Source organism: Glandiceps talaboti, chromosome 11, assembly GCF_964340395.1.
Source record: "Glandiceps talaboti chromosome 11, keGlaTala1.1, whole genome shotgun sequence".
In the NCBI taxonomy this organism is placed as follows: domain Eukaryota; kingdom Metazoa; phylum Hemichordata; class Enteropneusta; family Spengelidae; genus Glandiceps; species Glandiceps talaboti.
Genome location: NC_135559.1, coordinates 10,222,284 through 10,248,861, shown reverse-complemented (window position 1 = coordinate 10,248,861; position 26,578 = coordinate 10,222,284). Strand labels below are relative to the sequence as shown.

The 26,578-nt window shown below is 36.2% G+C and overlaps 2 protein-coding genes across 2 annotated transcripts; both read right to left on the bottom strand.

Moving 5' to 3' along the window:
- Positions 1-3,748: 3,748 nt before the first annotated feature.
- On the bottom strand, positions 3,749-13,216 carry LOC144442001 (uncharacterized). The gene is made up of 13 exons (XM_078131273.1): positions 13,122-13,216; positions 12,365-12,526; positions 11,423-11,511; positions 10,323-10,476; positions 9,432-9,548; positions 8,717-8,824; positions 8,212-8,331; positions 7,449-7,574; positions 6,616-6,729; positions 5,804-5,929; positions 5,347-5,475; positions 4,572-4,656; positions 3,749-3,920 (listed from the first exon to the last, which is right to left on the bottom strand). The coding sequence occupies exons 1-13, from the start codon at positions 13,207-13,209 to the stop codon at positions 3,749-3,751; spliced, it is 1,590 nt and encodes a 529-aa protein (XP_077987399.1). The 5' UTR covers positions 13,210-13,216.
- Positions 13,217-17,089: 3,873 nt separating this feature from the next.
- On the bottom strand, positions 17,090-25,107 carry LOC144442000 (uncharacterized). The gene is made up of 6 exons (XM_078131272.1): positions 24,994-25,107; positions 24,723-24,820; positions 21,892-21,999; positions 21,082-21,195; positions 17,609-17,779; positions 17,090-17,157 (listed from the first exon to the last, which is right to left on the bottom strand). Exons 2-6 carry the CDS (start codon positions 24,799-24,801, stop codon positions 17,090-17,092), a joined length of 540 nt encoding a protein of 179 aa, XP_077987398.1. The 5' UTR covers positions 24,802-24,820; positions 24,994-25,107.
- Positions 25,108-26,578: the final 1,471 nt, after the last annotated feature.

Below are 26,578 nucleotides of genomic sequence, written 5' to 3'. Positions count from 1 at the left end.
ATTGCTAATCCTAATACTGTGGTACTGGAAGCAAAAAGGAAAAGCAAGTGTTGAACCTGAGCCTATTCCAGACGATAGGTGAATATTCTAGACAATTTTCGCTGCTTTCAAGAAGTGATATTTCTTTGTTTATGTAGCATTTCAACGGGTGGGAGGGAGAGAGAGAGAGAGAGAGAGAGAGAGAGAGAGAGAGAGAGAGAGAGAGAGAGAGAGAGAGAGAGAGAGAGAGAGAGAGAGAGAGAGAGAGAGAGAGAGAGAGAGAGAGAGGGGTGAAATGCTGCCATTGTTCAAAACATCTATATGTATAATCAACAACAAAAACGATTGATAGGAAAATTCATATGGTCAGCTCTCTTTATTTTCATTCTGTGATGGTATATTAACGAATGAAGATGTTTACAATATCGTCTCCATGATTAGGCAATTTTCAGATGATGAAGAGTCGACATATGTTTAGGGATTTTTGCGTGTGAAAAAGTTATCCATCTGGGCGGCATATACCCGTATACTATATTATGAGAATACCCCCACCACCACCACCACCACCACCACCACAGACTCCAATCTTTCAATTTACAGGTGGAACTTGCCATTTATACTAAGATTATGGAATGAAAGATACAGTCAACATCTATTTCAAGGCGAATCCATGACATCTATATTGATATCATTTCTGTATTCGAATTTTCTTCAATAATATTGTCTGCTTATGCATATATGTGGGCGTCAACCAGACAGGCTTCTACCAATATATTGACCTACCACTCTTACTAATACTCGAGGTATATAAGTGCACAGTGTTTGCAGACAAGTCATGTACTCTCTATGACTCAGACCAATAGTTGTCAAATGTTCACTATACTGACATTCATTAGGGAATACAATTTACCCAATTCTCAACATTTCTTTATCAGCAGACCTGAAGAAGAAATTGAGAAGCCTGAAGAAGAACCAAAGGCAACTGACACCATTGCAGAAAGTGAGCATGGCTCACCAGAAAAAGAAGAACGCCTGGGAGAATCTCGTGAAGAGGAACAACCACCTGCAGAAGCACCATTGGCCAAAGCCCTATTGCCTCCCATTGCTGGAGTGCCTCCCTCGGATCAACAAGCTCTTCGACGGCCAAGTCTTCCCCCAATTGCACCTCGGAAGCAATCCCTTTTCGAACCTATACCAGGTAGCAATCTTCATCACGGAACCCTCCCACCCCTTGGACATGCACCACTTCAACAACCTCTACCTGGATATGGATATGGGATACAGCCAGGAATGCAAAGTAGGCAATCTGTGGACCTTACCATGCTAATGCACCAACAAATGCTCATGCAAGCCTATCAGCAGCAACAGCAGCAGCAACTGACAGAGCATCCAGATGAAGAATCAACACTACAAGATCCCTTGCCTTCCCTAGGGAATCCCTTGCAACCCCATCGACCATCTATCAGCATGCCTCTCCAAAACCCTGCTTTGTTTCAGATGCAGCTCCAAGGAATGGATCAAATGCAAAATCAAGCCGCTGGTTTACCAGAGCCGACAGGAATAGCTTCTCAGCCTGGACAACAAACGCTGGAAAGTTCCCTGCAGGGAATTCAGGATACACAACCTCTTCCTTGGCAAACACCACAAACACAGATGTTTCATCCTCTGCAATCTCCATACCCACAAATGCTTCCCCACCAGTTGCCACAACCAGAAGTGCCATCACATCAGCATATGCAACAGATGCATGCGTCTCCAGGACATATACTCCATGAAGAAAAACTGATTCAAAGTTCTCAAAATGCAGAAAGCAGGACACTTGAAACATTACCCGAGTCTCAAGTTCAGGCTGTGGCACCTTTAGACCAACTGCCAATAAATACCCCTCCCACAAAGAAAAAGACCAGAGGTAAAAGGAAAGCAAAGGTTGCACCCCAAGAAAATGACGAACCATGAATATCATGCATGTCAGATAAATTTCTTAATAGTAAATGCTGATCAGCAATTTCACTCATCAAATGACCAGAACTCCGACTTTTCTGAATTATATAGATTTACTTTACATTGTAAATGCTTTAATTTAAAAATGGACATGTAATATATATCTGGAATGGTTTGGGCATTACTGAATAAAAGTTTCTAAGCACTGTTTTCATAGCTAGCTAGCTAGGTAGCATTCTTCCTCCATATTTGCACATAATCAGCCTGAAAAAGTTCCTTAAATCGTATTTTTAGACAAAATTAGCTGCCGTGATTAGCTATCACGTGACCAATATTTGTGAACTCTATCCCACTAAAGTTGTTTCCTGCCAAATATAATCACAATTTATACAGGGGTGCATGACTTGTAGTCTTTTTACACAGAGATAAGCCTACCTTGAGTTCTAATAAAAGGACAAGTCGAAATCTGGTTAAAACTTCTGCTTTATTTGATCTCGATGTTTAGACTGCACAGACAGTCTTTTTCAAGGGCTAAAAAACAGGAGAGCAGGTAAAGTGATGTCATGGAAGGTCTCCATGAGTATAAACGTGAAAACTGACACTCTAACATTCAAGCTGCATTAGCAGTATTACAATAACATTATTACTTCACATGCGTGTAAACATTTTTTTTGTAGCTGTATACACGATAAATTAAATCAAATTCATTTTTGAGTTGGCACCCAAAAATCAGCGCCATCAATGGTGATTTCAACCTGTTTTTGTTCTAATTGTGGATAGTATTGACTACAGATTAACGTGTACAATGTCTGATAATTAAGTGTTTTATCAGTGAATATATTGTAATTGTCTGATACTCCAATTACAGCTAGTACAGTTTTAACATGCCGACAGATTCAAAACCAAACTTTCGCTCAAGATATAAACTTGCCATTACACTACCTACAGATTATTTGACCACTATCAGATACAATGTCTAAGTAATTGACTTATCTTTAGTGAATATATCTTTGGTCATTACTTCATGAAAAGAATGTCCCAGTTGCAGCTAGTGCAAGCTTTAAACAGTTGATAAACAACATTCTTGCATCATACCTACTGTGTCAAATCCAAATCTAAAGGGTATAATCATGGGTTTTAAGGTGTTCCATCAAGGTCTAACTCATTGTATTGTAATGTTAAGAGATTAGGGTTAACGAGTAAAACAAGGGTTTTCTGTGTTTTAAAGCAAAGGGCAAATCAAGGTCAGATGTGCACATAATGCATAACTATATAAACATGCATCAAATGTCTGTTGTTATCACTTACATTCTTGAATCTGTGGGACAAACTTTGGTTTTAATTATACTGTTTCTTGTCAATAAAGGTCGAATACAAGTCTGAAATAATGGACAACTGCATTCTTTTGCCAAGTGGGAAAAGTAGAGACAGCTAGAATAGTGGACAGCTGTATCAATAGTCCTTCTATTCCTCCTCCCCCCTCCCCCAATCCCCTGAACAATTATGACAGAACCCCATGGTATATGAGTGCAAGTGTGGTACACTCGGGGTATGCGCATGAGTGCTTGCAGTATTCTCTGCAGCTATACACTACAAATGCTACGAGTATGTGTGTACCTCGATGCAAGTAATCAATGGGCATGTACATTATGTAATAATGACTAGTATTTGAAAAAAAAAAACATTATCAGGGCAATACACAGATTCATACAACACAGTATTGCAATAACCAATTGACTGTTTATTAATTGGTAAGTTAATACAGACACCAATCCTGATGTGTTGTTGTTGTTGTTGTTGTTGTTGTTGTTGATTTATTTTTGTTGTCCTAACGATACACAGTAGGTGGTGGTGGTGGTGGTGGATGATATACTGCTGGTCCGGGGACACCTCCTGGGTTGTCATATGGTTGGGCTCCATACCCAGGATGTGGTGGTGCGTGTCCATAGCCTTGTGGTGGTGCTGTTGGATAGCTTGGTTGTGGATGGCTAGGTTGTTGACTGTAAAAAGAGACAACCAGATTAGTAATGTTTTAATGTTTCTATTGTCATGTATTGTATAACCTGCTAGGCACAGTAACCCTTAGAATGCTTGTATTGTATGGGAGCATGACCCCCTGGCCCTTAGAATACTACATGTATATGCCATCACAGACAAGTACTTGCTTGTCAGTGATTCTATAGTATATGGCTGTGTTTTACCCTTAAAGGCCAGGGTTCAATCCCAGGTTTTCACATTAGTGTCTCCTTAACAGAGGCACTTTAACAATTTTCTTTTTCTATAATTTGCTAGATGACAGTTTTTCACTCCTAAATTATAATCTTAATCTAAACATGTATGTTTCAGCACATTATGTATTCTCAATCATTGGGTAAATTCACTCAGTGCTCTTGTATTTTCCGAGAACACCTATGGTATTGTGTCAGATGTAGGTATCAGGCGCTCACAGAACAAAAAAAGAACAAACAAAAAATAAAATTAGGAGACAGATATAGATATCATGCCAAGTTCCCAACATCAGATTTTAAACAGATTGACCAAGACCTGTCCATAACACAGCAATGTTACCCATCTGGACCTGTTCCAAGGTCGAAATTTCATTTGGTGTGTATTATCAGATTCCACATTATGTGATACTATATTAGATGTACTTACTGCATTTGGTTGGTGGCAGTGAGGTTGATAGCAGCCTGGTGTGCCATGGTATGTCCTCCTGTATGTACAATTGTCGTTTTTCTTTTTTGGTGTTTGTGAAGCGCATAAATACCACCACAGCAAAGGAAAAAGAATGGACAAACGGTACCTATGATTATGATAATTATTATGATAGAGACTACAGCTCCAGCTTCTGAAAAGCCAAAAAGAAAATAAACATTCATATCTAATTTAATAGAGAGACAACATTTGCAAATGAAGAGAAATATAGTCTGAGAGAGAGAGACAGAGAGACAGAGAGAGAGATAGAGAGAGAGAGAGAGACAGAGCTAGTTTGCACAGATTAGCTTTTATCATGATATTGACAGCTATAATATTGATAATGATCAACGAAAATGGAAGTTTGCAATGTTGTCATTAATCCTGTAATCATACCAGTATTCCCAAATAGCCAATAAGAGAGAGAGAGAGAGAGAGAGAGAGAGAGAGAGAGAGAGAGAGAGAGAGAGAGAGAGAGAGAGAGAGAGGGGGGGGGGAGGGAGGGAGGGAGGGAGGGGAGACAAACAGACAGACAGACAGACAGACTGAGAGAGAGAGAGAGAGAGAGAGAGAGAGAGAGAGAGAGAGAGAGAGAGAGAGAGAGAGAGAGAGAGAGAGAGACTGAGTGGCAGCCAGACAGACAGAGAGGCTGAGTAGTACAAAAAGGGAGATATTATGTGAGAAAAAAAGACACATAAATATGCAGAGGTGACACACTGAGTACAAACATACCATCATAATATCCACACATCATTGCATCTTCATCACTTTGATCATAACAGTTAGGATAGCCATCGCATACAGTGTAATATGGTACACATTCCATTGAAGTACAAGAAAACTGGTCATAGCTGCAGGCATCTGTAATAGCAAAAAAAAAAGTTTCACGCTTGTTACTTGAGATAGAATTTTACTACCTATGTGTGTCATAAAAATAATGTGCTACCCATACATATTAATGAACCTTTTTTGAGCCTCTAGTCAGAGGTAAGTACTATTGCACATACAAAGAATAGGAAGTAGTTAATCATATTTCTACATATGTTATTTCGGTATCAGTGATCATGCTGTGGTAATGTACTTTTATCATGGCATAAAGTCTTTCTATAAAGCTCACTCAATACAAGCATCTAAAATCAATAATAATCAATGGATGGTTGCATAAAACAATCAAAATGTAAAAGCTTACCGGAGCATCCAAAGCCCATTTCATCCGATCCATCCTCACAGTCATCCATGTTATCACAAACCCAACTAGAAGGAATACACATTGTATTCCCACTAAAACAAGGGAACTCATTTTGTCCACATGATCCTGTAGGCAACAAAGTAAACATTTATATCAACGTACTGCCACTAAAAACAGAAATATGGCCACCATTTAGTAAAAAGTTATATGAGTACTAAAAGTGATCCCTGTGTATATTTTCTTCTCCTATACTACCTATGGGTATCATTTAAAATATATTGGAAACAAATAAATAAGACTGTGATAGGAAAGAAATTGTTGGATTTCAATAATTGACCCTGCAAGTCATAATCAGGGTCAAATGTCAAAGACATAGCCGATTATAAAAGCCTCCCTTTGGGTACTAACAAAGTCTCCTATTGCAAGATACACAGTATCGAATGAAAGGTTTGTTCCAAACAAACTATACCCGAAATATTTCACTGCACATTTCAGTCTTTGTCAACAGATTGACCCACTATTCAGACCATGTGACCTTAAGGACATTTGAGCCTAATAAAGGATCAGAGGTTCATGGAAGTGAACAGTTGGTCAATCTGTTGACAACGACTGAAGTGTGCAGTCGACAATTTCACATACAATCTTTAAGTTTGCGTTTCGAATAAAAGTTCAATCGATACTATGAATTTTCATTTGAAGATGTCTTCTCCACGTTTTCTGGAAAAGGGCTGTAAACTGTACAGGACAGTAAAAATAAGTGAAAAGAAACAAACTAGACAAACACTGACTTATAGTAGGATACATCAGCTTACCACATAGTGAGTCATACTCATCTGATCCATCAGAACAGTCAGTGATGTCATCACATACATAGCTTTCAGGTATACATTCACCATTATCGCATGAGAATTCTCCAAATCCACAACCTATCAAGGAGATGCAACAGTTATTACCCTTGTAGTTGAGCCGTTGGTTTTCTAAGATAGACACAAACTAAAACTATTGTCGCAACTTGTTGATACAACAGTGATAAGCTATTGAATGGATGTTGGTATAATTAGTCTCAGTAGGGAGGTGCCTAAGAAAACTAGATTATCTGTTTTAGGACCAATGTTTACACTACATTTATCACAGGATGATTAGAATTGCACAACAGAGGAACCACTATCAGACACTTGTGTAATATTTCTACCACATTGAAAAACAATAGATTTAGTTTATTCAGTAAATTGAAGCCTGGATTACGAGTGACATAACAAACACCACATAATTTGATTAATCATCAACATAAAAAATGAACAGGTCTTCATTAGAAACAGAGGTCCAAACTTTTCAATTTAGTCTTTGTGAGTCACATGGCAATATGTATACCATTAATAGACCATTAATTGATAGTATTGATGTAATAAACTCAGTCCATAGATTGTTGAGAGATAACTGATGTCAGTAATACATGTGACAATCACATAGCAATACATTGACCAATCATAGATCTCATTGTTGCATGTGACAGTCACATGACAGTACATTGACCAATCATTATTTCATATGACAATCACATGGCAATGCATTGACCAATCATGGATGTCATTGCTTCATGTGAGAATCACATGATAGTGTACTGACCAATGATTGCTTGACATACCAGCATGATGACAGGCTTCTTCAGATTCATCAGAGTAATCACCACAGTCATCTGTGCCATCACAGATCCAGTTCATTGATACACACCCACCATTCATGCATGGAAATTCATAGGGGGCACAAAACTCTGTCAACGAAAAAACAAACAAAAAAGCATCAATGCGTTGAATATGCTACTGAATAAATACCAATCACATAAATAAAGCTATTGCTTGAGCAGTTCAAATTGAAACACATAAATAACATTATATATATATATTAAAGTGGCCATATGGATGAGAATTTGGTATTTATTTTGGATTTTTATTTGATAAAACAGCTTCACTATGTTTTATTACTTGAAAAAATAATGTGAAATAACATATACCAAGTCCATGTTCATAACTCAATACATTGCAAAAAGATGCAAACAGTGCAAAAAGTTTGTTATTGTACGTACAATAACAAACATTTTACACACTGTTTAATGTTTTGCAGTTTATTGAGTTGCAAACATAGACTTGGTATATGTTATTTCACATTATTTTTTCAAGTAATAAAACATAGTGAAGCTGTTTTATCAAATAAAAATCCAAAATAAATACCAAATTCTCATCCATATGGCCACTTTAATACAGCTACACTAATTCAAAAATTGTCATCATATGTCCCAAGATGCAATGTGAAATTATAAAATCTTATTTCAAGTAGCCCTAGATTATTGGTTTTTTCCACTTCACATATTCTGAGGAAGTTATTGACTACACAAACAACATTTTGTTTACCATCACAGTGTGCTTCATCAACTCCTGAATCACAGTCGATTTCTCCATCACAGACAAAGGCGAAGTTGATACAATTTGAGCCATCATCACATTCGTGTTCGTTGTTGTAATTGTCACACCCTACAGATTGCAAACACAAAAAGAAACGGGATTCTAGTTTGAAAAATTATGATTTTTTTTACCACTTTTTCCTGTACTACATACCACTGAAATAAACAAATAACTGCAAAAAATCGATTGCACCAAGAATGAACCAAAGCAATGATTTGCTATCATATCTAAGACAGTATGCCATGCATGCAGAACCAATGTTGTACTCACTGAAAGCTGCATGTGGAATATGTTTGTTAGATGTAATTATTAACTCGAAATATTGTAGACGCTAAAACGTATTGAATCATCTATGGGTAAACATATTCATGTAGCAGTACACATAGTATGGTGAAATATATCCACAAATTTTTCTAGGGGGTTTACACTCATGAATCCGAGGCACACTGCTTACCGCATGCGACTTCATCTTCCCCATCTAGACAATCAACATAGCCATCACATTTCCAACTCAGTGGTATACATGTGTTATTTGCACAGGTGAACTCTTCATCATAACATGCTGAAAGACATAAAGACATTCTTGTTATCAGATGTTATCACCAAGTTGAGTTTCAAACAAACAAACAAATGTAAACACATGCCAGGGGATGGGGGTGGGGGGTGGCTGTACCAGCTATGTGTACAATATCCCTGTAACAGCTCTGGCCAACACACTTTTCCCACGGCCATGTATACTGTACTTTATACAGCCATGTACCAGCTGTGTGAGCAATGCCAGTGAGACAAAAAAAAACCGTTGCTATAGGGTATTATTCCACCATAGATGTTACATGAATGTGCACAACTGTGTGCTAGGTGTGCAGTACACAGCCATGGCACTGCGATGTGCAAAACAGTCATCGTACAGAGGCAGTATTCCATATCCATGCACAGGCACATTTTTCACAACCATGTACCGGGCTGTGGCAAAATATACTCTACAACAGGGCTGTGAGGCACATAGCTGGTACATAGCTGTGCTCTTCTTCCTTCCTCTAGGATGTACAAGTTTCCCTTTATATCTTAATTAAATAAACATTTTACAATATAAGTGAGATACTAATAGTTATCTCATAGGTGAATGGGCATGAAAAAGTATATTTAAAGACTAGGTTATTTTTTCTTACCTTGAGGTCCACACCTGGATTCATCTTCCCCTCCTGGACAGTCAAGGATGCCATCACAGAAATATGAACTTGGTATACATGGACCATCTTTACACTTGAACTCATAGGTTGAACATGCTACACAAAAAAATATAAGAAGAGAAGAGAGATTACACGTTTTGATCAATCACTGATATCACATGACAATACACTGACCAATCATTAACTCTTTGTTTCATGTGATAATCACATGACAGGGTTATACCAAATCATTGAAGTCTCTTTCATGTAACAATCATAGTACATTAACTAAGCATTGATGTTATTGGATCATGCGTCAATCACAAGAAGTGCATAGTCCAATTATTGAAGTCTTTCTTTCATGTGATAGTCACATGACATTGTATGATCCAATTATTGCAGCCTTTGTTTCATGTGACAATCACATCACACTGTATGGTCCAATCATTGAAGTCTTTGTTCATGTGACAATCACATGACAAGTGTATTGATCTGATTCAAATACATTTCATATGTCTTGCCACTGCATGATCAGACTTACCTTCAAAAATAGTATACTATATAACTTTACTTAAATTTTGGCAAATTTTTTATCTACAATAACATAAACAACAAAGTATAAATCACTGGATTAAAAATGTTGATAAAAATACTAAACAGACAAGAACAATACTGTAACAGCAATATATTGTGATGCACTGTAACAGCTTTATAATGAAAAACTAAGAGATAAAAAATTGGCTATAAATAATAAAGTTTTGACTACAGTAAAACATATACATTAATTGAAAATATAAGTGCTATGAACTGATCTCCTTTCATCCAACAAGTGAAAATATAGCTTTGTTTGAGGACATAATTGTTCACTATAATACAGAGGTTACCCTGTACCTGGTTTAGATGGTCCTTTACAGATAAAACCATAGCTGCTATAACAGGGGACATCATTCCACAGTCCTAGTTCTGATTCATGCATAAGTAATTCAGTACAGTCTTCATCACCCATGTTATTAGGTTCACCATAATTCCAGTACGAGAAGGAATACTGAAAAGAAACGAAAATGATGAATTCTCTGTATCTGTAATATTGACCATATACATACTAGAGGGTCAAAATACAACAGGAAGGGCGACATATTCTCACACATGCCTCTATTTATGCAAGTGTAGGGCACAGAGCAAAGTTATGATGTCAACCAAGAAATCAAATGATAGTCATTTTATGATGTACCTAGGGAGTCACATTTTGTTTACATTCCTGTTCCAGATAATGAGAGTTAATTAACACCAAGTGAATTAGCTCTAATAACTAATGTATGTCTTTAGCTTTTAAAGGCTCATGTCAGATAAGATAAAAATTTTGTACACAAAAACAGTTGTCTGGTGAGTAATAAAAAAAGTTTATCTTGACCAAGAGAATGATCCTACAGGATAAAAGAAAGTGAATTTAAAACAACACTATTAATGGAACAAAAAAACAGTCAATGTGGTATCATCATCAACTGTACCGATGTTAGAAAGTTGTCTAGATAAACCATGGCAAACCAACCCTTGTATTATGATTATAAGAAAAACACTAATGAAACTTCACTATATAGAGACTTTAGTACACAGGAACTTCATGACTAAGTTAGCACAGCGCTGACAGTAGTGGCCAGACAGGCCTGAAGTCAGAAGGAACCTATGAATTTATGTAAAAAATATTATGCAAAGTCCTTGCTTATTACTCAATATATTTCAAATAACTGAAAACTATGTAAAAAGGTTGTTATTTTACATACAGGAAGTGATCTGTAAATGAACCAGTCAACTTACACAAGTATTTCAAGTTGTAATAAACACAAAATCAAACCATTAATCAATGCATGGTACTGTTTCAATCTATGTGCAAGTGACAGATGCATGCATGGAGTGGACATGATGCAGTGATAACTTATGGATTCCAAGCTATCCACTGTAACTTCTCTAACCACTCAAAATATGATACTTACAGGATTACCATCTGTCCATTCAAAGTTGCCCTCATTGTTTCTGTCATGTAATCCAATCCATAGAGACCCTTTCACAACCATCGCAAGGCCTACAAAGATGACATTTATAAATCATACATTCGGTTTTCATGCTTCACTAAAGTCATGGCCAGAGTTGGTGCATGTATAAATCATTAATCATCCAAGGTTTCTCCATTGAAACACCACAGTGGTTATTGGCATGTCAGCAATATTCAGGTATTCTCAAGATGCACTTTTTAACATCTGTAAACTTCTGACATCATTTTAAATGAATTAAAACGTTTTCTGTGTTATTTTTTTCATTGGCTTTCCATCAGCTGTACAGTACTTAGGACTTGAAATGTTAGAATACCTGTCAAGTCTACAGACCATCCACCTATATTTGACTGATGTAATAAAGTAATGACATCAAATTCTGAGTCAGATACAGTAAAACACCATATTTCAGATATCAGAAAGGCAAAAGATAGTATACTTTGGCCATTAGGAGTGCTGTACAGATGCAGCTTTTGGAGATTGTCTGACAACAATCAATTTCAGCTTTTGGACCAGAAACATCCTTTTTAAAAAAAGTCATAATTTCTCCATGTTAAATAGCAAATGTTGGTTGCACTCTAGAGCAGTCAAAGCATTCTACTATAACTTTGTTTCATATCATGTAATATCTAGGAACTCGGAATTTAGTTACAGCTACATTTTGTTGGCTACTTCATGACACATAATGTTAGCCCTGAAGTTTTCTCAAGTTTATAGGCACCCTTCCCCGACTTTTAAGGGTTGAATGGCAGAGATTAACCAGAACATGGCACATATTGCAACTACTGTGATTTTCAGACATTAAAACGTTTTCTGTGTTATTTTTTTCATCAGCTGTACAGTACACTTAGGAAAAGACTAGGGGACAAATTAAAATTTTCTTACGTAATATAAAGGTATGTTCTTCCATGTCCAGAATGCTTGTAAGATGAGCACCCTTAACTTGACATTCACCTTCAGCATCATCAAATGTTAACTCATGAGATGTAACCACATAGTAACAATGATCTGAATACAATTTCCAGCCGTAAGGACATCTCACATTGCCTATCAAAGAAATATCATAAAAGTTACACAAATATCATTAGACAGACACATGGCATCAATTGTCTAACAAAAATTACATTGTTAGCTCTAAAAATTAACTTGCTTTTGAAGTGGTATGGGCTCATGAGGGCCACATGTATATCTCAGATACAAGAAAAAAATCAATAAACTAGGGATACTTGAAATACAATTTTACATCATGCTAGGGCATCTAAAGTTAAAGTATACATACAGTATTGCATTTTGGGTACAAGACAAACAACTCTTTAACAAATACTGAAGTGTGCAGTCAGAATTTTCAGGTACAATTTTCAAGTTTATGTTTTGGAATAAAAGTTGAATTTGATACTATGGTTTACCAACACAGATAAATTTTCACTTGAACCCTTGAAAATTGCACCCTAATGTAACAAACAATGCAGTGTGGCAAAGTTCATACATTCTTTCTGTTAAAATTAATTAACATTGCTTTCGTATGCAAATTTAATGATTCGTTACTAAGGGAAAAAATTGTTGACCAAATAGTGAAATACCATGCACGTACAATGGAAACTTTGGCATGAAAAGACTAGATCTCAGCAAACAATATTCTTACCTGTTCCACAGTGGGCTTCATCATCATTCATTGGACAATCATTATTGCCATTACATATCAAGTCACCATCAATACAGGTACCATCCATGCATCTATACTGAGAGTCTTCACATGCTGCATTTTACGATATCATAAGAACATAAAAGATGAGATTTCTGGGATTATGTCATACTATTACTAGGACTTGATAAGCAATTTTCAAAGTATTCTATCTGTGAGGATTGGGGAGGAAGAGGTAAGAGGGCAGACAGATGGACAGACAGACACAAACTCAATGAGAAAGTTAGAGAGCAATATATAGATAAATAAATAAGCAGGGACAGACAGAGACAGACATATACATACATCTTGAAAGAGAGACAGACAGAAACAGACATACAGACAGCCAGATAGATATATACAGACTGAAACAGAGACATAGACTGAGGCAGAAACAGACAGGGAAGACACAGAGACAGACAGACAGACAGACAGACAGACAGACAGACAGACAGACAGACAGACAGACAGACAGACAATTGTCAATGTCTGAAAACAGCAATAAAATGAAAGACAGGCCTTAATTTAACATAATACATTGAAAATATTATACAAGTATTGGAAAAGATTGAAAGAAAGTAAGGAAGAAATTAGATGGGATGGATATATGACATCTGCAGAATGAGTTAGAATGAGGAGACTCAACTGAGTAGCATAGTGGCAGTCAGCCTGAATATGCTAATGATATGCAAATTAAAAACATGCAAATTATCAAACATGCTTGGCTTCAATCCTTGGGAGAACACTGAAACATATTCATTTTTTTGAAGAAGTACATTGTCTCCCTGGGCATCTACTGTGTTGGCTGATTAATATATCTAATAACTTACAAAAGGTATTTCATTCATCATATTATTATTAACATTTGCACTCTTATTAATTGCTATTTTATTGAGATAACATGATCAGCACTACTAGTCATAATAGGTATACAAGGAAAGTGTATACATACCTGATGTTGATACTGTTGCCAAGGTAACAATCAGTAGCAGTGTAATTGCAATACATGTTACACTGTTGATTACAAAATACTGCCCTCTGTCGAGAACCATTCTGGTGTTCTTTCGTTTCTGACGGTCATGTACACTTTCTAACAAAACCCTGCTGATTGACAATATATAACACATTAAGACTCACAGACTGCAATTTGGCAAAAAAAGTAATTAGCGTGTACACCAAGTGGTTCTAGTACTGCGTGTACACAAGTCATGTAGATATTTGGGTGTATTATGTGCATGTACAGCCCAGTACGGTCAGAGAAAATCAACTGACAATGTCACGTAGTCCTGCTTGTTGTAGATAGTCTAGTTCCTGACAACCGTGTTGCGATTTACACTACCGTTATTTTCTACCATGTAAATCGGAACACGGTCGTCAGGAACTAGGCTATCTTACAGATGGAGTAAGTCAGTACTTGATTCTGATAATGTCAATTCATAAAGTCTAAGATAAGAATTTGAGTCTCGACTAGCGACTGCAAGGATACATGATGTAGTACTGTACTGACGACTGAAACGTAAATGGTAAAACTTGACTACTAAATATTCTATACCTGGTGCCAAGGTGTATATTATGTCTGGTCTACCAAACCATAATGTCTGCCGAGGCCCAGTTCTCCGTAACCTTCACGATTTCCTTGATGTATGTATACGTGTACACGATGTAGTGATGTACAGAATACGTACTGGCCATGCAAATAGAACATGTAGAACGCGCGGGACGTGATTGTTTGGTCATCACTGAAAGACTCCCTAAGTAATCAAGAATTCTCAAAACAGAAATCGTAAACGTAACGTTAACAGCGCGCCCCCAACGGACATTTTACCACAAAAGTGCAATACTACCAACACCCCCCCCCCCACCACACACACACACACATGTACACACACACACATACACACACACACGCACGCACGCATGCATGCATGCAGATACACACCACACACACAAATTTGGAGGGAAAGTCCTAACTCAGCTATGCAATAGCTTCAAATGTATACACATCTTTTTTCTCTTATTTATATAAAAAAAATGCTCTTGTTACGAGTCACAGATCTAAAATATATCCATTTAGGACATTTTGGTAAATTTTCATTATGTACTCTAAATTGAAGTCAAAAGCATTTAAACTTTGTACATACAGTGACATTCCGACTCATCACAATCCAAGTCGGTACGGTACCTCGTAGAAGAGATGGTTTGAGAAGAAACTAGTTGGTCGGCTAATTCAACATTATAGTCTTAAATGGAACAGACTGACGATTGGAACAGCAGTGCGAGTGAGTACTTCCCCAATTGAACATTACATATCGATAAACTGCACAGTTTCACTCTACTGCATGATGCAGTACACTGTGTTAGCATGTTTGGGGACACAGACAAGTGTCTGTCTGAGGTTGGGATGAGAAAGTGTCACACAGACACATATACTGTGAACCTGGAAATTGATGTTAAAGACTTATTTCCAATTATTTCGCTGGAAAATCAAAATTAAGTAATGACTAAAATGCCTCCCAGAACATTGAACACAATGTACCAGTCTGGTAATTAGTAAAAATAAATTAGTCTAGCTGAAGACTAAAATCACAAAATATATCAGTTTACAGTATACTGCATGTACCCACCTGATGAACATGCATGCACTAAACAACATAAAATATAGTTATCCATTTCAAAAAATGTGTGATAGTTACAAAGTTATTTCCAAAATGTGTCACCTGGTCATGAGTGACATGTTTCCTTTGGTGCCAGTAAAACTTGGTGATTTTTTTTAATGTTTTATTTTGAAGGTCAAGTGTGTCTCTCCTGCAAACCTGAAGCAAATGTATGTCTGATGTTTATGTAGGATGAATCTTGGAAATGAACTGTTAAAACATTTTGTTACTTTTTTCAAGAAATTCGAAAAATCAAACCCATTCTGTTCATTTTAGGTGAAAGGTCACAACTCAAAGTGTAATCAAAATTTGAGCCATTTTTGAATCCAATATGGCGGCCTCCAACTATTGTGTAAACGATTGTCTGAAAAGAAGATTGTGAACCCCCAAATGTCACTGTGTATGCATAGATACACAATGCAACATGGAACAGATCTACTGAACTTCATTATTGTATAATGGGCCAGGGCTTGAAGTTTTAATAGATGAATGGTTTGGTAAAAAGCAAGTTACTAGGCTCAATATAAAAAAGTCACTTTCTTCTGTTAGGTCACTCACAGATGACCTTCCTCAGGACAGACACCCATGATGCACAAATGCAAGTGTGGCGTAGTCAGGGTATTATTTGCAAGAGTGCCTGCAGTGTTCTCTGTGGCAGTACCTGCAAGAGCATAGCGAAAGTGCAGCAGAAAACACTGCAAACACAAGTGTAAATACCCCTATTAAAGTACCCACACTGGCACTCACACGGCATGGGGTTCTTTTATTATTACATGTTTATTTGAAACAACAAATTTCTGCAAAAATGACACTATGCTTATTTCTAGAATTTCTAGATGACAAGCTATAAGGATCAGATGAGGTACAAAGAATTCTCAGTACCTGTAATACTAATAGCATTTTACCTTATGGTAGACGGTCAAAATAGTACAAGAAGGTCTCATGCACACCTATAATTATGCATGTATAGCACTTGACGTGAAGTGGAAAACATTTTGTTGACCAAGGAAATGATTGTTATGTTTATGACGTACACAGGTGGTAAAACTCTATTTCAGAAAAGCAGATTTGTATACTCATGAATAAACAAAGCATTCATAACTTTTTTTTCCATCCAACCTTTATTGTATTGTAACGATATATTGAAATAGTGTAATCGAAGTATAATGTAACCGCCAGCAGATACAAAACTTATAAATGAAGTATATCTGAATATTTGAAGTTGTGGGTTTTCTGTTTTCACAGATGAATTTTCTGGTTAAGGTTGAATGTTGTTTAGGCCATGATGAGGGTTACCATAGCAACCATGAGAGTAGCTACAATGCTGACTGACTTCACTGCATCTGGTTAGTAAATAGACAAGAAACAAGAATGAGGATGAATATTATCACATTCCTCCATTTCAAATCTTTGCATATCATTCTAATCTAGTAATTACATATTCATGCCAATAAACTCAATATACAGTCATCCAATTCAACTCATTACATATTCATTCATGTCAGCTCATTACATATTCAATCCTCCAAGTCACTATTACATATTTATCCAGAACTCATTACATATTTATCAAATGATTACATATTCATCCAAGTTAGCTCATTGCATATCAATCTATATGTCAACGTATTACAGATTCATCCAAACAAACTCTTCACATATATATTCAAATCAACTCATTACATATTCATCAACTTCAACTCATTATATATACTATTCCTCCATCTCAACTCAACTCATGACATATTCATCAAAATCAAACTCATTATATATTTTCATTATTGTAATGCTTACCTTTACCTGCTCCATCGTCCCCATCTTCATCAACGCTACAAGAAGAAGGAACTACCATTTCATCACAGCAGAGTTCATCCTCACCTCCAGCACAGTTTTCATCCAAGTCACAAGCCCAAGACATTGGGATACAGCGACCATCATTGCACGTGAAATCATCAATAGAACATTCTAAATAAAGGAAATACTAAGAATCAGTCACAAGAAATAAATATGATAAAGCTTTGGTGTGCCCTGTAAGGTTCATAGCAATTTAGAGAAATTGGGGTTGGGGTGTGCTGTAATACAAGGTGAGCTTGATTGTACCACCAAAAATACATTATTTTTCACTCGAAAATTCCTTAAACATGGGGTTGATAAAGCTGGGTACCAATTTCATGCTCCAGAACAATCTTGACACCCAAAGAAAGCAAAAATGTGTACTGTAATTCAAATTGCACTCACAAAGAAGCATTGCGCATGATATTTAGTCAAGGTCAAGGTAAGTACAGTCATTTCTGGGGGAAATTAGAATTAACCCTAGTAGAAGCAATATTTAACAACTGCAGCAGCCAAAATATTTTAGATTGAGTCTGTGTTGGACCCAAAACATGAAAGGGAAAGGGTTATAGAACTAGATGTTTCTTAACCTGGATGTTTCTTTCCCTCCCATCTGAAATTTATCAGAGGACAAAAGACCCCCCCCCCTCCACCCTCCCACTATCCTCCTCTCAATTAATGATAGATAGTACTGCCTAAAACCTTAGTAGTTAGTGATATTTGACTGTGTGCTGTTAATTCATTTTCTCTTTATCCGTGTGCTGTTAATTCATTTTCTCTTTATCCATGTGCTGTTAATTCATTTTCTCTTTATCCGTGTGCTGTTAATTCATTTTCTCTTTATCCATCTGCTGTTAATTCATTTTCTCTTTATCCGTCTGCTGTTAATTCATTTTCTCTTTATCCATGTGCTGTTAATTCATTTTCTCTTTATCCATGTGCTGTTAATTCATTTTCTCTTTATCCATCTGCTGTTAATTCATTTTCTCTTTATCCGTCTGCTGTTAATTCATTTTCTCTTTATCCATGTGCTGTTAATTCATTTTCTCTTTATCCATCTGCTGTTAATTCATTTTCTCTTTATCCGTGTGCTGTTAATTCATTTTCTCTTTATCCATCTGCTGTTAATTCATTTTCTCTTTATCCGTGTGCTGTTAATTCATTTTCTCTTTATCCATGTGCTGTTAATTCATTTTCTCTTTATCCGTGTGCTGTTAATTCATTTTCTCTTTATCCATGTGCTGTTAATTCATTTTCTCTTTATCCGTGTGCTGTTAATTCATTTCCTCTTTATCCATGTGCTGTTAATTCATTTTCTCTTTATCCATCTGCTGTTTATTCATTTTCTCTTTATCCATGTGCTGTTAATTCATTTTCTCTTTATCCGTCTGCTGTTAATTCATTTTCTCTTTATCCATGTGCTGTTAATTCATTTCCTCTTTATCCATCTGCTGTTAATTCATTTCCTCTTTATCCATGTGCTGTTAATTCATTTTCTCTTTATCCGTGTGCTGTTTATTCATTTCCTCTTTATCCATGTGCTGTTAATTCATTTTCTCTTTATCCGTGTGCTGTTTATTCATTTTCTCTTTATCCATGTGCTGTTAATTCATTTTCTCTTTATCCGTGTGCTGTTAATTCATTTTCTCTTTATCCATGTGCTGTTAATTCATTTTCTCTTTATCCGTGTGCTGTTAATTCATTTTCTCTTTATCAGTGTGCTGTTAATTCATTTTCTCTTTATCCGTGTGCTGTTTATTCATTTTCTCTTTATCCGTGTGCTGTTAATTCATTTTCTCTTTATCCGTGTGCTGTTAATTCATTTTCTCTTTATCCATGTGCTGTTAATTCATTTTCTCTTTATCCATCTGCTGTTAATTCATTTTCTCTTTATCCGTCTGCTGTTAATTCATTATCTCTTTATCCATGTGCTGTTAATTCATTTTCTCTTTATCCATCTGCTGTTAATTCATTTTCTCTTTATCCATCTGCTGTTAATTCATTTTCTCTTTATCCATGTGCTGTTAATTCATTTTCTCTTTATCAGTGTGCTGTTAATTCATTTTCTCTTTATCCATGTGCTGTTAATTCATTTTCTCTTTATCCATCTGCTGTTAATTCATTTTCTCTTTATCCGTGTGCTGTTAATTCATTTTCTCTTTATCCATGTGCTGTTAATTCATTTTCTCTTTATCAGTGTGCTGTTAATTCATTTTCTCTTTATCCATGTGCTGTTAATTCATTTTCTCTTTATCCATGTGCTGTTAATTCATTTTCTCTTTATCCATGTGCTGTTAATTCATTTTCTCTTTATCCATGTGCTGTTAATTCATTTTCTCTTTATCCATCTGCTGTTAATTCATTTTCTCTTTATCCATGTGCTGTTAATTCATTTTCTCTTTATCCGTGTGCTGTTAATTCATTTTCTCTTTATCCATGTGCTGTTAATTCATTTTCTCTTTATCCATGTGCTGTTAATTCATTTTCTCTTTATCCATGTGCTGTTAATTCATTTTCTCTTTATCCGTGTGCTGTTAATTCATTTTCTCTTTATCCGTGTGCTGTTAATTCATTTTCTCTTTATCCGTCTGCTGTTAATTCATTTTCTCTTTATCCATGTGCTGTTAATTCATTTTCTCTTTATCCATCTGCTGTTAATTCATTTCCTCTTTATCCGTGTGCTGTTAATTCATTTTCTCTTTATCCATGTGCTGTTAATTCATTTTCTCTTTATCCGTCTGCTGTTAATTCATTTCCTCTTTATCCATGTGCTGTTAATTCATTTTCTCTTTATCCATGTGCTGTTAATTCATTTTCTCTTTATCCATCTGCTGTTAATTCATTTTCTCTTTATCCATGTGCTGTTAATTCATTTTCTCTTTATCCGTCTGCTGTTAATTCTTTTTCTCTTTATCCGTCTGCTGTTAATTCATTTTCTCTTTATCCAATGGCATGTGAATACCATCATGATTCAAATGTTTTCCTTATACTTTTATTATATCATTTTCTCAATGCCAGGTGTCAGTAAGTTAATCCAAACAAGGTTGTTATAAAAGTATTCCACCTTCCTAATATGTGTTTTTCATTTAATAGTAGTGTTTGTTTAAGTGGCCATATTATTAATCTTTATTTATTAATCTCGATAACTCCATAGGTTTTTAAACCTCTTTTCGTGGAGGTCGAGATGAGGATGAGGATTGGGTATTTATTTTGGATTTTTAATTTATAGAACAATTTTATCATGGTGTCCTACTGAAACAAATCAATGCCAAGTCTTTGTTTGTAACAAATATTCAATATCCAAACATTTTTTCTTCATGATTCAAACTCAGAATAAGTTTCTTTTAACAAAGTTTTATTTTATTTCTGAGGAACCTATCCTGCATAGATTATTAATCTTAATAAAACAAGTATTAATGACAAAATATTCTTACCACAGTCTGCTAGCTCATCCTCACCAACATCACTGCAGTCATTATAGTAATCACATACCCAACTCATAGGAAGGCACTTTCCATCGTCACAGGTGAAATCGGAAACTCCGCAGGCTGGAGAAGTGAAAGGAGTAAAACATTTGAAATATTCCTCTATATATGAATTTTCAAGATCATACAGATTACACTCAAAATAGAGAACAAACTTCCTATTAAAATGTCAATTAAAAGCTGAATTCATATATAAAAACAGTAAACCAGGAACAAAATATGAATGTGGTTGTTTTTGCTATAATTGAAAATAAATATTGAAACCTATTAAATCAATATACTCATCCACTATAATGTAACTCATATTAAATTCAAATTTATGGTGATTAATATATTCATACAAAATAGTTCACAAGAAAACTTTACATCTCATATTAATGCTAAGGAAAATGATTATTTTATATGATCATGAAATTATTTGAGCTACACCAGGCTATACCATTTTTTTAAATAGTCATTTAGACTATTTTTTCGCAGAAAACTCCTAACTCTTACCTCTGACATGGAACCTGGTTTAAAATCTTATATCGCTGAAATGTGGGCATACTCTGAACCTATTCTGACTTGATACCCCTACAGGTCATAATCCTGAAGGTTGCCAAAAGTTTAAAATACAATGTCCCAAGCCTATCTTGCAAACACAAAGCTATCGTACAAATGCTGAGGCTTCCACCTGAGGCAAAATGTTAGTCATTGTGTGAAATGTATACATTGCTTCACTAAAGAGACTGCTTCATGGCTAAATCACTGATAACTTACTGCAGTACAGCTCGTCTGATTGATCTTCACAATCCTGCCAGTAGTCACAGGTATAGGTATCTGGTACACATTCACCATTATCACAGGTAAATTCATCAGCTTCACAAGCTACATGAGGAAAAAGGAAAGAAGGAGAGAGAGAGAGAGAGAGAGAGAGAGAGAGAGAGAGAGACAGAGAGAGACAGAGAGAGAGAGAGACAGAGAGAGAGATCTTAAGGCTGCTGCACTTTATAATAAAGTGTCTCATGACCCAAACGACCCTTTATCTATTAAACCTGACAAACTAATTTCTTTTAAAGGATGCCCTCTATGACAGGATTAGAAAATAATCACAATGTCAGTGGGTGGGACTTGATTGACTCCCCCAGTTTAGCACGGTGTACACTGGTTCATTTTTTACGCTTGTTTGGTAAGGGGCTGGTGCATGCACATTCTGTTGGGGATACCCGAATAGCCAGACCGATTTTGTTGGTTATAGACGGTCGAACATGGTGGCAGGGAGAGACAAACGTAATCTGAAAGTTTATATTTTTTTTGTATGTATTTGAACTAGCAAAATAACATCCTTGCATATGAAGCTAGGAGTTGAAATATAATTTTAGAGTAAATGTGCAAGTTTTATGATATCTATTGGGAGATGTCATATTTGAATAAGTGAACACTGTCAGCCGGCATTTGATTGAATTCGTCAACCAAACTATCCCAAGCATGTGATGGCGTAAGCCAGTCGTGACTCTGGTGGAACCAGTTCACTCAATCAATCAAGTCCACCCACTGTGACTGATTCTAAGATGGCATGTATGTTAGTGACAATCATTGTTCAAGTTTCAGAAATCCAAGAACTTTTATGAAACAAATGGTTCAAATTCTCCTTCTGACTAATTAACATTTTTTAAAGTCATTTTGATAAAATATGATTATGAAATGAAAATATCACTATCGTGTTCACATACATCTTAATTAAATATATACTTTATTATTTAATGAACTGAACAACCCATCATTTTTACGGTGTTGCAATGAGACACATAATTAATGTTAGAAATGCATGTTTCAGGTAAATGCATGGATCTACAGCATCTTTCAAAACAGCAATGGATGTATTATATATTCTTTTGTCTTACCTCAAATTTGGGGTAGCATATTGCAAGTACAATCTATTTTGGATTATTGTTAAAAAACATGCATAAGATTAACTCATTTGCTAGAGCCATCACATTAAACAACTTATCTTTTTTAAAAAAATCACCCAAAATGGATTTTGTTGTTTTAAAAAAGTTCTGTACCTATAGCTATAACCTGTAGAACTATGCAATAATAGATATTATATTATACTACTATATTGATGGCGCAAATCGAGAGATGTGATTGGTCTAGACATCGAACTAGCGCGTCAATATGAGCAATAATGCACAGTTGGCACGCATCCAAATTTTGATGTTCACTGTTCGTCTACGAACGATGCAGACTGTGCAGGGATGGGGGCACAAATGAGACCAGAACATGTTACTTCTTATCTTGTTTCCGATATTTTCAATATACTGGTATAATATAATAGCGATAAACCATAATAGCGATAAACTTGGTTTTGACCAGCGAACTCAATATATGCACTCGCTATCGCTCGTGCATATATTTCGTTCACTGGTCAAAAACCTCTTGGTATACCATTCCCAGGGGGTATTTTATTGCTTAATTATACTACCGCTGGACCGACTTGGCCAATCAGAGGCCTTGATTTCGGAGCCATAACCCACGCTGTCTTAGGGGTGTGACCTATATTACGCTCAGCACTCAATTTGCATGCAACAAATCACACAAAATTTTGAAAAAGATCCGTTTGTGCCAATCACATCACAGTCTAAGTAAGATAGACAACTCGTTCGGTAGGTTTATGTGCCAAAGCCTCGGGGGCTACTGCCCCTCGTTTATTTGGCACATAACCTCCCGAACGCGTTGACTACCCTGTATTACGTGAACAAGTTATGGATATGTGTCAGGATAGAACACAAGCACGCAATTTTTTGACACAGCGTGATAGTACAGTGTGATTGGTTGAAAAATAAACGTTCGCAACATTTTGTCCAAAAAGTATTTTCAGTGTTTCGCATTTTTCATTGGACACAATTTACTACTGTCGATCGATAACATCGTGATAAAATCGGTCCGAAGAAAGAGTCGATGTTTTCTAGTCTAGAAACTTCATTTGGTCTTGAAATGGAGTGGGGCGACGTCCCAATAAAGCAGTTGGCGGTACCAGTGGTATTTCAGTGCATCTGTCATCGCCGTGATACAAAAGCGATGGCGACTCATCGAGTATAGAAGATTTTCGTCACCATCGACGTGCTCGTGCGTATCCAGTACCCGGGTGTCAGACGCACATCGCGTGATACTGATTCATTAGTCAAGGTACTACATTTACTTGGATTTGGCAAATATTTTACAATTTCGTTTGTTTTTAATAATAGCTCTTCATGATCAATGACAATCCGCAATTGACAAAATTGTTTGCCTGTTCTGTAATAGTAGCTAGCTTGGGCGGTGACTTAAAATGTTGCAAAGTTTATATTAGTCTAATTTGTTGCAAGCAAATGGTACTTCTAACTTTGGGGATCGAGCAAGAGTGAGTGGATATATTATGTGACCAGATAATTCACTGCAAATCCGTGCATCTAAGTAGGTCTAACTGTATTGTACCGTCAAGACCGTTTACCAGTGAAAAGAAACCAATAACAGATTTTGTCAAGTTTTAGATTTCAACAATTTGAAAAATACGCAGTCAAACTCTGATAGTGACATGCCACTTTTCTCCTTGAAAGTTGAATACTTACCTTTTACTTGGCTGATACCACATATCAGTACAACTGCCACAAGGAGAGCTGAATAGATTGCCTCTCGATGACGAGTCATTTTGCTACCGTTTTTCTCCCTACAATATATGAACATAATACATTTCTATAAAGTCAATATTTTAGTTTTGAATACAGGTTTTGTCAGTGATATTGATAAGTTCCTCTACAAATAAAATCGTTGGAAGAAAAAATCTGAATATGAGGGGAAAAAATTACAATAAATAAAATAACCGCAACAATCTTACTGTACCTCACGGAAGGATACGATGTTAAAATGTTGTTAATTCCATAAATGTCGTTGGCTTTGATGTTCGATTGGTCGATCCGCGCGAAATTTTAGTGGACCACGATTGTTTTCGATTCGTTATGTTCTAAATGTGCGCGCGCAAGTATGTGTGTTTACTTTTGTTTACAGAACGAGGGTCACGTGAACAACTAAATGGGCCGCCTAGTAAACTGAAGATTAAAATCGGTTCGCCTGTCGACAGAAAATATATATGCTAAGAAATGTGATCGATCCATAAAATAATAATCCTGAAATGTGTGAAAATATTCAACTTTTTGATAGAAATATTTTGATCACAAACCTATTTTAATAGCTGACAGCTTCAAAGTTCCAGCTTCTTTTGGAACAAAGCGCCCTCTAGCAAGCTGATATAATTTGCGGACGGACTATAGAGGGCAATCGTATGTATACGTAGGATCTAGGGACAGTCAAACGAATATTTTAACTATTGCTATTTTTCTTTCTGTTAAACATACAGTTTGTAAACGTGTACTTCAAAACTTGTCATCATTGATATATGACGATGTCGACATATTATTTCTGTCGTGTTCTTGTGAATAGCCTGACGTAAAAACCACGTCACAAACAGGGAATGGAATATGTGGTGGTGATGCTGATGAATGGCGATTGTGACACCATTATTGTCAAAATGCGTTTGCATGACAACCACAAGTACTACGACGTGCTCTTTTGGAGTAATGTTTCAACTTGAAGTTCACGGAAGAGAATTGAAAAAGGTAGGATCATGTATTCATGTCAGCAACAAGCTGCAATAATTGTAGCTAATAATTTTGTGATTTTGAGGGCTTTTTCTCCTGTTTTTGTGTTTTTTCGTTCTGTCGTTTAATTTAAATGAAAACAGACAGCTAAACAACAGAACGAGGAAAAAAGTACAAAACGAGAAGGAAAACCCCTCAAAATCACAACAAATGGTACAATTATTGCAGCTTGTCACCAACTTCCACGAACAGAAAAGTCGTCACAATAGGGCAATGGACAAAATGAAGGATTTCATCTCTCTCTCTCTCTCTCTCTCTCTCTCTCTCTCTCTCTCTCTCTCTCTCTCTCTCTCTCTCTCTCTCTCTCTCTCTCTCTCTCTCTCTCTCTCTCTCTCTCTCTCTCTCTCTCTCTCTCTCTCTCTCTCTCTCTCTCTCTCTCTCTCTCTCTCTCTCTCATCAGCTTTAAAGTAATACTCGATATTAAGTATGATAACATTTCACTGAACTTAAGTTTTCAAGAATGCATGGAAACATTGGAATACAATATCATACAAACCCTCTGTATTAAATGTTTCACATGGCAACCTCTGTTCTAAACTAAACTAAACTCTCACACTAAAATGATCAGAACATTAACAGCACAAAATGTATTCACAAGTTACACGAATTTCATTGTAGGGTGGTTGATGAATCTGTCCAGCTATGAGGAGAAGTTTTCTTCTTCCGCAAACAACAATACTTATCATCACTTGGTTTATGGTTTCCATGGTAACAACAGAATGTCCAGCATCAACTAGCCATTCTTTAAGTGATGGAGAAACATATGTATT

What these genes read in the sequence shown, in the direction of transcription:
- LOC144442001 (XM_078131273.1), bottom strand. Translation starts at nt 13,209, where the DNA reads ATGGATGGTACCTGTATTGATGGTGACTTGATATGTAATGGCAATAAT. An exon ending in TGAAGCCCACTGTGGAACAG is followed by an intron (nt 12,527 to 13,121) that starts GTAAGAATATTG and finishes TTTCTTTGATAG; the next exon opens with GCAATGTGAGATGTCCTTAC. An exon ending in ATCCAGGTGTGGACCTCAAG is followed by an intron (nt 8,825 to 9,431) that starts GTAAGAAAAAAT and finishes TATGTCTTTCAG; the next exon opens with CATGTTATGATGAAGAGTTC.
- LOC144442000 (XM_078131272.1), bottom strand. Translation starts at nt 24,801, where the DNA reads ATGACTCGTCATCGAGAGGCAATCTATTCAGCTCTCCTTGTGGCAGTT. An exon ending in ATCAGACGAGCTGTACTGCA is followed by an intron (nt 21,196 to 21,891) that starts GTAAGTTATCAG and finishes TCACTTCTCCAG; the next exon opens with CCTGCGGAGTTTCCGATTTC. An exon ending in GGACGATGGAGCAGGTAAAG is followed by an intron (nt 17,158 to 17,608) that starts GTAAGCATTACA and finishes TTTACTAACCAG; the next exon opens with ATGCAGTGAAGTCAGTCAGC.